Consider the following 13,940-nt stretch of genomic DNA (forward strand, 5'->3'; position numbering starts at 1 on the left):
TGTGTAACCAACTCTGACCTTCGCAGGCCTCCCTTGACTTTAGTGTACTATATGATCTGTATTTTTGAATGAGTTAACTGGAAAGCAATTTCCTCAGTGTGTTTTCAGTCAACATCAAAATGTACACGCCTTCTCCTCACATATTTATTTTTCTCCTAACAAACATATTGTGGCTATTACAAGGGAACTTGGATTCTATATTAACATCCAAATTCCATTATCTGTATTTCAGAGTAGTGATGGAATCCAGGATTGTGTTTCACAGTCAGGCCTCTTTTAAGGGGGTTGGAAGAGGTTCCCTAAGGCCTCAGAGCAAAATATAGCTTGTAAAATTCTTTTCCAAAAGCTGTTACATATTGGGTGACCATATAGTATTGAAATGGTCTATCTACATCCTGGATAGGGTACAGCAGCCCTTGCCACCATGCTCATTAGTACCAATGAGATACAGTGGCAGAAGTAAAATAATCAGTAACTACCATCCATTTCCCCATTAATCAAAGCTATCTCTGTTTATTACTCGTTTTTTATATGGGAGGTTTCATTCTGGCAGATTATTAGGTAGAGTACACATCACACAGTAATACTTGGGCTGTTTCAGTTAAATGGTAAAGAAAACAAAATCCAAGAAAATCCCATGCCAGCAACTGAAACTGGCAACCAAACATACCACAGTCCAACCCTCTTTTCCAATTTTATAAGCAGAACACCATGCAGCAACCAGACCTATCTTAATACGTGGGCAATCAACCTGGGGGGAAAAATACTGTAAGGAATTGTTGGTGTTGCACTCACAAATAACCGAACAACAGACTGGAATCATACTTTCTCCTGGTCTCTCACTAGCCAAATGTAAATTTTCGTAAGTTTTAAGAACTTTATCCCTGAACCTCATTTACAATGAGATTTGGACAATGTGTGGAGGAAAAAGCGTTTTGGCAAAATAGGTCTTCACCACTGTTTAAATTGTGAAGGGTGGGGTTCGGCTGCTTTAGGGAAAAAAAAAGGGGGTTCAGTCCTGCAGGAAAGATTGAAAGAGGTTACAAATCACATCAAAGCCTCGTCTTCACTCCGAAAACAAGTATATTCTGAACTTGAACTAACTCCCGTTAAAATCCTGTGGAATTCAAGGCATATTGTAGTTTTCACACGTGTCAAAGACAAGGCTCTCCTATAGGCTTTAACTCAGACTGCTTACTTGCCTTGTCTTCTCTAGGATTTCACCTCAAAATAATCTAATAAATTAAGGACACCCCTCTTATTCATAGCGAAGTGAAGGCCCAAAAGGTGGATCCAAGCTCAGCTGGTCCATGCAGAGCAGAAGGCATTCATTCAGTGTCTACATGTGTATATAGACAGGTACCTCTTTGAATCTCTCTACTAGCTCTTTTGGCTTCACCTTGTAAAGTTGAAGGCTTGCAGAAAATTCTTGAAGGCCCTAACTCTTTCCCTTCCTTCTGCCTTACTATATTGTCTCTGCCATTCTAAACCAATGCTGGCTTCATTGCCCTATTGGTCTGTTTCTTCCATAACTGTGTGTTTTCCGGCATGCGACTTTTGCTCATAGAAGGTAATGATGAGCTGGTCTCAGAAGCCACTCCCCTCGCCACATTTAAATCTGTCCCAAAGACTCATTTCTCTTGGTACCACAATGACTTCGCAGCTATATGAAAGGAGAGACTTAAATGTTGAGCGGGAAGGGCACTGAAGCTTAAGCTGGAAATTGATATGAGGAAGATGACAGGCTGAACTGTCAGGGGAAAGGGGAGATGGATATAGTATGTTAAACTTAATCAAGTAGGACTAACCAAGAAATAAACATGTAACTAATAAGCTTTATCGTTTTATCCCTCCGCTAAAAGGGTACAGCATACAAAGTTATCTATCTGGGTCATCTTTAGCTGCGTCTTCTCTGTTTGGAAAATATTTTAGCATGTACATGCACCACAATCTAAATTACAGGTGATATCCATGTGAGAAGTTGCACAACCGTAATATAAATTATCATGAATCATAGAATCATCATAGAACCATAGAATATCAGGGTTGGAAGGGACCTCAGGAGGTCATCTAGTCCAACCCCCTGCTCAAAGCAGGACCAATCCCCAACTAAATCATCCCAGCTAGGGCTTTGTCAAGCCTGACCTTAAAAACCTCAAAAGGAAGGAGATTCCACCACCTCCCTAGGTAACGCATTCCAGTGCTTCACCACCCTCCTAGTGAAAAAGTTTTTCCTAATATCCAACCTAAACCTCCCTCACTGCAACTTGAGACCATTACTCCTCGTTCTGTCATCAGCTACCACCGAGAACAGTCTAGATCCATCCTCTTTGGAACCCCCTTTCAGGTAGTTGAAAGCAGCTATCAAATCCCGCCTCATTCTTCTCTTCTGCAGACTAAATAATCCCAGTTCCCTCAGCCTCTCCTCATAAATCACGTGTTTCAGTCCCCTAATCATTTTTGTTGCCCTCCGCTGGACGCTTTCCAATTTTTCCACATCCTTCTTGTAGTGTGTGGCCTAAAACCGGACACAGTACTCCAGATGAGGCCTCACCATCAAATAGAGGGGAACGATCACGTCCCTCGATCTGCTGGCAATGCCCCTACTTATACAGCCCAAAATGCCATTGGCGCTGTTGACTCATATCCAGCTTCTCATCCACTTCTAGGTCCTTTTCTGCAGAACTGCTGCCTAGCCATTCGGTCCCAAGTCTGTAGCGGTGCATGGGATTCTTCCATCCTAAGTGCAGAACTCTGCACTTGTCCTTGTTGAACCTCATCAGATTTCTTTTGGCCCAATCCTCTAATTTTTCTAGGTCCCTCTGTATCCTATCCCTACCCTCCAGAGTATCTACCTCTCCTCCCAGTTTAGTGTCATCTGCAAACTTGCTGAGAGTGCAATCCACACCATCCTCCAGATCATTTATCAAGATATTGAACAAAACCAGCCCCAGGACCGACTCTGGGGGCACTCCACTTGATACCGGCTGCCAACTAGACATGGAGCCATTGATCACTACCCGTTGAGCCCGACAATCTAGCCAACTTTCTATCCACCTTATAGTCCATTCATCCAGCCCATACTTCTTTAACTTGCTGGCAAGAATACTGTGGGAGACTGTGTCAAAAGCTTTGCTAAACTCAAGGAACAACACGTCCACTGCTTTCCCCTCATCCACAGAGCCAGTGACCTTCTCACCTGCCCTCTGTCTACCAGCCCTGGGACTGAGGCAAACTTTCCAAAGCACTGGGCAGCTTCAAACAGTCACATTTAAAAAAAACAAAAACAGAAACACAATTTGCCAAAGAAATGTTTCTTCCACTCATCAGGCATGCTTCAGGTCTAGGTCAGTGGCATTCTCTCTGTGCTGAAGTCTATTGTCTCATGGCCCAGTTCAGTGCAAACCCAGTACACTCTGGCTTTACTAGCATAGGGATACAAAAGTAGTCCCAGTAAAATTTACTCTGAAACTTTCCTGAAAGAGCTTTCCTGTAATTCACGTGACATATACAGATGCTACGGTGTTATGACAAATATTTTACTGGCACTCATTTGGGATGTCTTGCATAAATCGCTCATTGTTTCATTCCCTTGCAAGTAACATGGTCATCCAAAACCCATGCCAATAAAATCTTTATGCTACACCATAACATACTCTCTTATTTTATGCACACTGTATATCCAGTATTACTATTGCTGTAAGCAAGCAGACAATTACGCTGAACAAAAAAAAACAAAAAAACATTTTTAAAAGGAATTGTGGCATTTTACTTAGGGGAAAAATAAGTTGAAGCTTTCTAAATACTGACAAGCCCAGATGTTAGAAAAGCAAGCTTGCTGTAAATTCAGCTATGACCTATACCCCCTGATCCAGATAAGGGCCAAAGAAACATTTCATTTTTGATAATGCACAACACCTTGCAAATATGAGAGAAAAGATTCAGGGAAGCAATACATTAAAGATAGATTAGTGATGTTCTATTTTAAGCTGCAGAAGATGAAATTCAAAACATGAACAAACATATCTAAGCACTTTAAAATGTATATGCCAAAAAGGTAAAATACACCTGACCGTTAAACATATCTGTGCTGTGCTCCTTTTACAAATGTGGCACACATCCAATAGTGTTATGTGCTACCTCTGTGTATTGGGAGAGTGTACAAAAGTTAGGAAACAAACTTGTCAGTCAGATTTAATTTAGTCTGATATCACCAACTATTTTCCTAAAAAGTAAGTTACTGTAATTCTATCTTCCAACTTTTACAATTCAATACTCTTAACGGACAAGACATGCAGTTAGAATACAGTAAGCCTGATCAATTAGTACTTCAGAGCTTTCAAATGAATTTTTTGCAACCTCTGCATCAGGTCAAATACAATCTTAGTCACTTTTAGCACTTAAATTTTCTCTGTCTTTCACTATTATTTTAAAATACATTTCAGGGATAAAGCAACAATCTCTAGCAATTTTCAAATGTATGCATTAGAGAAACAACAGACGACCTAAAGATTCAACAGCCCAAAATACACAACAGCAGCACATTTCTGTTTCTTTTCCCTAAAAGAATATTCATCCTTTACTGATCAGCTCTTACTCCCTCTTTAACTATTCAGAAGTTTCCTAAATGGTCCCCTAGGAAGCAATACAATGCAAGCAAAGAGTTAATTCTCTTGCAGTATCAACTGGTGTTAGACTTACTATTAAATTTAATTTACAGAGTAATCTCCATTTTAAAAAAAATGATCAGTACTTCCTTGCTGCACTGTAACACCGAGAAGTATATTTTAAATGCTCCCTGGAGTCTCTCTAAACATCTGCTTAAAGGGTTTCTGTATCTTAAAGGGATCTAATTACTAGAAACTCCTTGTTACTTAAGCCCAGGGCTCACATTTCAATTATAACTCAAGTTTCAGTTAATTTGGGGGTGAACCACTGTACCAAAAGGAAGAAAACATAGGCCTACCTTAAAACTTTCCAGCCTTTCAGTGGATCCAGTTCAGAGATTATAGAAACCATTGTATTTAAATAATAATAATAAAAACACTGCAGAGAAGGCTAACCACAAAAAGCAGCAGAGTACTCTACTCAGCGTGGGAATGAAAACAGCCCTAGCACAGCTCTTCCTACTTCTCAAGCTGATAAGCACTTGTCCCAGCTTCTCTCCACCCCCAAAATCAATCTTGTGCTATATTGCTTCACGGTCCCAGTTTCATTTCTCCACCACTACCTTTTAAAGCCCTTGTAATCTGCTCCAACTGATCAAATTTGACCTTTTTGTAGCCCACTTTATTCCAAGCATTGCTCTCAGTTAAATCTCTCTTTATTAACACCGTCCTCCTTGGCTTTCTTTTGGAACAAACACAGATCAAGCTTGAAGCCTCTAGACTTTGCCAGCAATCATTTACAGATTACTGCAAGCCGCATGGAGTCTTCTCCTTCTGTGTATTTCTTCTGCCTCTGAGGCTTCATATTCTCTTCTAAAGATTGTTTAGGGTCTCTGCTTTCCCCCTTATTTTAGGCAGTTTAGATTTTCTGACACTTTAAAGCAGGGACTTTTTAAAAGTAACTTTCCCCCTTCCCCTTCAAGCTGTTCAGAAGCTTTACAAATTTGGCTTAGTTTTGTTTTTAAAACCTCCAACATATTTGTTAATTTAAGCTACTATTCAAAGCAGCCTGATTTCTGACAAGGCTGCTGTTTTTGTAGAATAAAAAGCAAACTTGGATGTATCTCCTCAGAAGCTTGAAAGGGGAAGAGGTGTCTGTTTAATTCTTTCAGATCCATTTCTTCTTTTTTGTTGCTTCTAAAAAAGAAAAAACCACCACTACTACAGCATTCTCCAGATCATTACAACGTATAGTATTGTAACTACAGTGCTCTGGGCCAATGTGCAGTAACTTAAAAAACCTAAGGGGCTGTTTCCTTTGTACTTTTGATTAAAAGGAGAAAAACTTAAAACAGACACATTCAAGTGCAGTGGAACCAGTGCTAAAAATTTTAATGTTCTCCATTCAAAGAAAGGCATTATAAAAATGATTGTCCTCTCCCCTTCATGTCCACTGATTGGCTGGATGGAAGAAGTTCCTGGGAGCCCACCTGTTGGATCACATTAAAGAAGTTCTATATTAAAATCACAAATGAGTTTGATTCCCCATAGTTTAAATTCCAGGGTATTACTAATTAAGAGGTCTCTTGGGTTTTGGTACTGTTTCTCTCCCTCTCTGTGTGAAACTTGCAAGCTGCTAATTGTGTTAGTACATTCTAAGACAGTCTGTTCTCAAAGCAATTCTTTGTAACAACAACTACTCACACAGAGAGAGACTCAAAGCAATACTCTGTAACAACAGAAACAGCACCCAGAGACTCCCCACCCTTTTGTTGTATTCATCTCGCTTTGTTAACAATTGTGATTAAAATAGAGATAGAGGATGTATGTGGACGGATGCTTGGTGTGAATAATAACTGAATGATCAGGGAGGAGCCAGCCTGAGAATCCAGTGTCCATCAGCTGAAGAAGGTGTCAAGTGGAAATAACCAGAGGACCCCTGGAGGGCAGACTGGAATCCACCCAACAGCCTCAAGAATGGGAGAACCAAAGAACAAGATAACACCCTGCAGCACGGAGTCATCAGGAATGTGCCATCTGCTGATTGATTCAGCAACAGCATGATGAAGCAATTCCCATAGACTGGCATAGGAAGAAATTCCTATAAAAATGGACTCTAGAAAGTGAGAACTTTGGGGTCTGAATCTGCAAACCAACTTCCAGGAGCATCAGACAAGGCCCTGCTCCCTCCTCATGTCCAGGCCACCTGGCCAGTGGCTTGGCATGAGCAACTCTAAGGCTGGTAACTATGATAACAACCTTGCAGAACCTGTGTGTGTGTGTGTGTGTGTGTGTGTGTGTGTGTATGAATGAATGTGTGAATAAATATGAAACTGAATGGAATGTTATAGCTATAACTAACTGCTTACTATGATTCTTTCTGTATTCACAATAAATGTGGCATTTTGCCTTTTCCCTTTAATAAGATCCTGCTGTTTTTTATTTTATTGGTATAACACACCTCCTTATTAAAATTAAAACAAGCATCTTCAAAGCAAACCTTTGGAAGGGATAGCGTATCCAAGGTCACACAGGAAGTCTGTAACAGAGCAGGAAGTTGAACCCTAGTCTCGCAAGTCCCAAGCTAGTACCCTAATCTCGGGACCATCCTTCCTCTGAACTGTTCCTCACTGTTGAAACTGCAGTAAAGAACAGAATGATCAGACACGTAGATGAACCCAATATGTTGGGGAAGAGTCAACCCAGCTTTTGTAAAAGGAAATCATGCCTCACCAATCTATTAGAATTCTTTCAGGGGGTCAACAAGCATGTGGACAAGGGTGATACATTTGATATAGTGAACTTGGACTTTCAGAAGCTTTGACAAGGTCCCTGCTTTTAAGCAAAGTAAGCAGTCATGGGATAAGAGGGAAGATCTTCTCATGGACCAGTAATTGGTTAAAGAAGGGAAACAAAGGGTAGGAATAAATGATCAGTTTTTACAGTGGAAAGAGCTAAATAGCAAGGTCCCTCAATGATCTGTAGGGGGATCAGCACTTTCAACATATTCGTAAGTGATTTGGAGGAAAGGGAAAAATTTGCAGGTGGTACAAAATTACTCAAGATAGTTAAGTCCAAAGCTGACTGCAAAAAATTACAAAGGGATCTCACAAAACGGAGGGACTGGGTAACAAAATGGGAGATGAAATTCAATGTTGAAAAATGCGAAGTAACTCACATTGGAAAACATATCAGCTATACATACAAAAAGATGGGGTCTAAATTAGCTGTACCACTGAAGAAAGAAATTTTGTAGTCAGCGTGGATAGCTCTCTGAAAACATTTGCTCAATGTGCAGCGGCAGTCAAAAAAGCTAACAGAGTATTAGAAACCACTAAGAAAGGGACAGATAAGACAGAAAATATCATAATGTCACCATATCGTATGCCTACCCCTTGAACACTGCATACAGTTCTGGTCTCCCCATCTCAAAAAAAAGATATATTAGAATTGGAAAAAATACAGTGATGGGCAACAAAAATGATGAGGGGCATGGAAATACCTTCCGAATGAGGAGAGATTAAAAAGACTGGGACTGTTCAGCTTTGAAAAGAGGCACCTAAGGAGGGATATGAGAGAAGTCGATAAAATCATGACTGGTGTGGAGGAAGTGAATAGGGAGGTGTTATTTACTCCTTCTCGTAACACAAGAACCAGGGGTCACCCAATGAAATTAATAGGCAGCAAGTTTAAAACAAACAAAAGGAAGTACTTCTTCACACAACACACAGTTGACCTGGGGATGTGGTGAAGGCCAAAAGTAGAACTGGGTTCACAGAAGAACTAGATAAGTTCATGGAGGACAGGTCCATCAATGGCTATTAGCTAGGATGGTTGGGAAGCAACCCCATGCTCTGGGTGTCCCTAAACTTCTGACTGCCAGAAGCTGGGACTGGGTGACAAGGGATAGATAACAATAATTGCCTCTGAAATATTTGGCACTGTCCCCTGTCAGAAGATGAACGTTGGTCTGACCCAGTCTAGCCAGTCTCATGTTCTTATGTGCTCACACCATGATTTGAAGGGAAGACCAGTGCTGAGAATGATGGTCCTGTAGTTAGGGCTCTAACCTGGGACTTGGAAGACTCTGGTTCAATTCTATGCTCTGTTATAGACTACCTTGTGTCAGTTACTTTGTCTCTTTCTGCCTCAGTTCCGCACCTGTACAATGGGGATAATAGCACTTCCCTACCTCACAGGGGTGTTATGACAACTACATTAAAGAGTGTGAAGAGCTCAGCTATCACAGTACTGGGCGCCATGTAGAGAGATTTGCAATGAAGGGCGCCTAGTTTAAGTTCATTTGCCACTTGTTGTATTCTTCCTTGGCTATGGTGATGAGAAAACCTTTATGTTTAAATGGGTGAAACAAATGAACAGATTCCACAGTCTTTCCTTCTTTCTGAAAGAACAGAAACCCGTTACCGAGGAGAAAAGTTTAGTGGGAGTGTCTTGTTAAAATATAGACAATGAATATGTGTCCTCCTCTCTTCACTCACTTCCAGGTATGTCATTTGTTTTAAAGCCAGGTTTACATCTTATCCCACACAAACCTCTCACTGTTTAATTCATGTTAATTACCAAGATCAAAAATGCAAAACTGAAGCTATGTTTTAACACATGAAAAATAAAATAAGATGTCTCATCATCTCAAACTTCCTCTGTTTTAATTCTGTTGCAACCATACCACCGGCCTTTGCGTTTTGAAAATGACCAGCGTTGCACAGCCTAGGCTGGGAGGAGTGAGAGCTGTTCTCTTTTTATATTCTGTTTTAGGGATATAACTCTTTTATTACTTGAAATACACATAATAGAGATGGGCCAGAGCCAAATCACACTCTAAAGGCACTTTGTTATCAAGCATGCTTCCTCAAACAGCTATACACAAAGAAGTGCAAGTATCACTATTCCCCATTTTTACAGATGGGGAAAACTGAGGCCCAGAATAGCTAAGTGACTTGCCCAGAGTCACACAGCAGGTCAGTGTTAAAATCTGCAGAGGACTCAAACCTAGACCCAACTGATTTCACTAGTCTACAAAGCTTCAGCTGTGGCAGAGTTCAAAATCTAGCTCCTTGTCAAGCATTTTATCTCTAGTAAGTATACTTTATGATTTATGTGCATTCATTTTTGCACAATTTTTGGCTCTCCCTCAGAAAAGCACCCCACTACTCTTTTCCAATTGTTCTCCATTAAAAGAACACATTTACAATAAAGAAAGATTGTTCTCTCCCCGTTAGAATTATTTACATTTTATTATTATTATTATTTCTGCCTCAACTTTACCCCTCTGGAAATAAAGCCAATTGCTTCTTTCTCCTGACCTGGCTGACATTTTTTCAACTTCTCCACAGCACTGAATAAAGCAACTATAAGCTTTCTAAAAATAAAATGTAGAAGGTTAAGTTTAGCATAGAGAAACTTGCAACAGGCAATGGATTTTCCAAAACAGACTCATGTAGTTTAGGTAACATATTTAGCTGTGGGAGGGAATGCAAACCAAACCAAAAAGCACTTGATAAAATTACTTGCTTTTCATGCTTTCACAGTTGCCCCTTTTAGCCAAATTGTTTTGCTGTTGTAGTTTCTGACTTTACCCCTGAAAGCTGCTTTTTTTTTTTTTAAATGGGAAGAACTTTAGCTTGTTTGCCAAGAAATGGCAATGACGAAGACATCTGTAAAATATTACTAAGTAAATTTACAACAGTTAGCCAGGAGGCAATGGAGCTGAAAGTTTCCTCTACCCGTTAAAGAATTCCAGCCTACTTATCATACAATTCAGGTCTGCCTTGTTGTAATGTGTACTGAATGCACCATCAATTAGAGAGTCACACTTTTCCATTCATATGATTAATATGCACACATACCACATCCAAGATTTTCCTCAATGTTAGACTTTTTTTTTTAAAAAAAAAACAACCTCAAAATAACACACACATACAACCCTCTTAACAAAATAACCATCTCTCGTTTAGACAGCTGGCTACACTGTGAGCAGTCAAAAAAGTCCTAAATCAGTTAGCTCCAAGCATTTGCAGGTCAAGTACAGGACACAATGTTAACAATTTTTTTTTTTAAATAAATCACGATAGCCACTGAGCATATCTCAGGCTGGTTTTGTGTCACAATGTGATTTTTTTTTCTCCAGATGATTGTACATCAGAAGCCTGTTGAGCTGAGGTTTTAACCGTGTCAGAGAGGAAAGTAGAGCAAATTTAGTTCAGCTATTTAATTCTTTTGCAGGGGTGGCATCTTGTCCAAGAGATTTGAGGGAGTCAGGGAAAGTCCTCAAAAGGAATCATTTTCAGCCAGGATGACCAATAATCAGCTTATAAAGCAGCAGTTGGGAGGAGTATATGCACTTCTAGCATCCTCCCAGAGCCCCACTCCATCCTATAAGCATGTCCCTTCACGCACGCAGAAATATTAAGTTATTTGGAAGAAACACAGGTCTCCTTTTACCATTAAACCTCCTCTCTCCCAAGGGAGCCAACTGCTAAACAAAAGCTTATCTCTATTCAAGAATGGCCTCAAACTCAGCTGCTGTCTGTTGTGGTCTGATAAAGGCTCTTCTTATGTCTGCCTCGTGCTCTCTCTCCTCTCCCATGTTACCAACTCCCATCTTCTCCCCACAGTGCCTAATGCCTCTTCTTTTAAGCAATGTCATGACTAATTGAAAATGCATTTTCCTTTGCTCTTGACCAGACAAATGTTTTATCATTGGCAAAACACTGCTTAAACTTGGGAACCCAGGTACTCGTTCTTGGCCCACTTGAGTGATAAAACCCTGCCCAGTTTTTAATCATTCTGTTGCAACCAAAACACACCAATATTAATAACTGTCTGAGTGCATTCAGAATCTTAAAAACAATTCCAGGCTCACTCAATTAAATACACCATTTACTTTCACCACAACTGGAATCCGTAAGCTTAAAAGATGCACAAGAATACACACAAATATGGAAGAATTTTGAAAAAAGCAGCGTTATCCAAATACAAGAATTTAGTAAATTCTAAAGACAGTTTCCGCTTTCAGGGTGGGATTATTTACTGTGGCTGAGCACCAAGAAGACAATTAGCGATCACTTATACCCACAGATACGCTATAGCCAAATCATCTGAAATTCAGTGCATCTTATCACACAAAACAACTCAGAAGCTGACTACCAACAGTTCCAGAGGTAAGTGTTTCATTTCTTAGATCAGCAGCCAGCATAATTGTGCAAGACCTGCACTTTAACAGTTAACCATTCATCTTAAATTACATAAATGTGTCTCATACATATTGACTTTTCACTTTAACAAAGTCTACAGAGACAAACTTTCAAGGAGATGGCATTTTTATATGTGAATGTGATTTTAATGGAATTTCAAGTACTTTCAGGTTTTGCTCATGATGACAACTAGCACAATAAAAAGCTTATGAACAAAGATGTGGTTTTATGCCTATTCACCTAGCAGAGAGTGACTTTTACAGCATACTTTGTCATCAGAGAACTCTTTGCAGTGTCTCTGAAAAGACTGTCACCTTAACGCCCCCTAAATATTTGCAGCTCACCATGTGCAGTCTATGTACCGAACATTTGAATCCCAAGAAGAAAGTGATTTAATTTTGAGGCTTTGGCAGAGGAAAAGAACTTCTGAGGTTTCCCCTTCCCAACTCGAAAGAAAGAAAGAAAGGAGAAAATAAAGGCTCCTTGTATTTGTCAAACATTTTCAGAAAGTGCTGGTCACACCCCGCAATCTGTTTCCTTTTATTCCATTCAGGGGAGTCAGGGGTCAATTTTGGAACACTCAAAAACATAGCAGCTGTTAACCCCTCCGCTGCCACATTGGAAAGAGATGCCAAAGCTGCATATTGTTCTGTCTTTTCATTTCCATCATTTCGTGTCAGGTCACACAGTGTATGCCCAGAGGGCCTTATGAATAGCCAATGAAAAGCTCATTGTTCAGGCAGCCTCCATTATGTCACCCAGGAAATAAAAAACTTAGATAATGACCTTAACCATCACTTTGGTGTGAATGTCATGTTTTCAAACCACGCAGCTGCATTCACATGCTAAGAAGGAGACTTCCATCGTATGAGCTATTAAAATATAAATCTGAGCTCAGGAAAGACTAATTAAATTATTTGGTGTCCAAATGGCATAATATTTTAGTGCATATTACTCCATGCTTTCAAATCAGTTCCTTGAAATATGCATTTCTATCCATTGTAGGCGTTGAATGGAAAGGATGGCTGTTGGTTAAGTAAGGCTCTAGACAGGTTATCTTGCTTCAGTTCCTGCCACAATCTTCCTGCATAACTTTAAGCAAGTCATGTCATATCTCTGGTGATCCATTTCCCTATCTGGGAAGGACGGATAACACTCATTCACAAAAACAGTGGAAACCTAGAATAATGTGAAACACCCTTCACTGGAAAAAGAAAAGGAGTACTTATGGCACCTTAGAGACTAACAAATTTATTTGAGCATAAACTTTCGTGAGCTACAGCTCACTTCGAAAGCTCAAGAAAGCTTATGCTCAAATAAATTTGTTAGTCTCTAAGGTGCCACAAGTACTCCTTTTCTTTTTGCGGATACAGACTAACACGGCTGCTACTCTGAAACCCTTCACTGAGTGAAAGTTACCAAACTTGACAATTTTGTGGCACTCTCTCTTTCCCAAAATAACAAAATGTGACATTTATATAGAAACTAAAGGTTCTTTGAGGTGCAAATAAACTGAAATACCATCTGTTTCCCCCCTCAGTGTAATAAAATTCATACAGCCTGTATGGTGTAATATCTTTAGATAGATGGCTGCTACTAGCATGGAAAATCTGAGACTCGTAATATATAAAAAAAAATCCAAGACATTAGCAATAACTTCCCATATACACATCATGATTAAAAATTAAAACAATTAAGGAGGTTTCAGAATTAAACCTGTATGTTCACTAGACATAAATTATTGCCCAAACAGCTAAGGGTCTGTCTTCACTGCAGAGTTAGCCTGGGCTCTTATCTGGGTGTTGTACCTAACTCCACTCCTGTCCACACAGAAAACCACTCACCCAGTTTAGTGGTGCTTTACACCCCAGCTAATTGGCCTAGCTAGGGGTGTGGGTTGGAACTTGAGTTCCACTTAGGCTTATAATCCACTCCCTTTGCAGTGAGGATGCAGACTAAACCCACTGGGGGCTGATATCCTCCCATACTTCCCACAATTCTCTCCGGGTGCCCAGAATAACAGACAAGTGGTCCACAATTCACTGGAAAGAATTACAGAGCTGCTCAGCTTACCGTAGCACAGAGAACCATGCGGTATGTTCTAGCAGTGAACATGAGG

The 13,940-nt window shown here is 40.0% G+C and overlaps 1 protein-coding gene across 3 annotated transcripts in view; it reads right to left on the reverse strand.

The window, feature by feature from the left end:
• The window catches only part of CELF2 (CUGBP Elav-like family member 2), a 689,087-nt gene that overhangs the window by 458,606 nt on the left and 216,541 nt on the right, over nt 1-13,940 (reverse strand). For 2 of the 3 annotated variants that reach the window (XM_077836712.1, XM_077836719.1), the window contains exon 1: nt 4,967-5,116. The exons of the other annotated variant lie outside the window; for it this stretch is intronic. In XM_077836712.1, coding sequence (XP_077692838.1) covers nt 4,967-5,019 — 53 coding nt within the window. In that variant the 5' untranslated portion in view covers nt 5,020-5,116. Of the gene's footprint in view, nt 1-4,966; nt 5,117-13,940 lie in introns of those variants that run through there. 3 annotated transcript variants of the gene reach the window in all.

This window comes from Eretmochelys imbricata, chromosome 1 (genome assembly GCF_965152235.1).
Source record: "Eretmochelys imbricata isolate rEreImb1 chromosome 1, rEreImb1.hap1, whole genome shotgun sequence".
Classification (NCBI taxonomy): domain Eukaryota; kingdom Metazoa; phylum Chordata; order Testudines; family Cheloniidae; genus Eretmochelys; species Eretmochelys imbricata.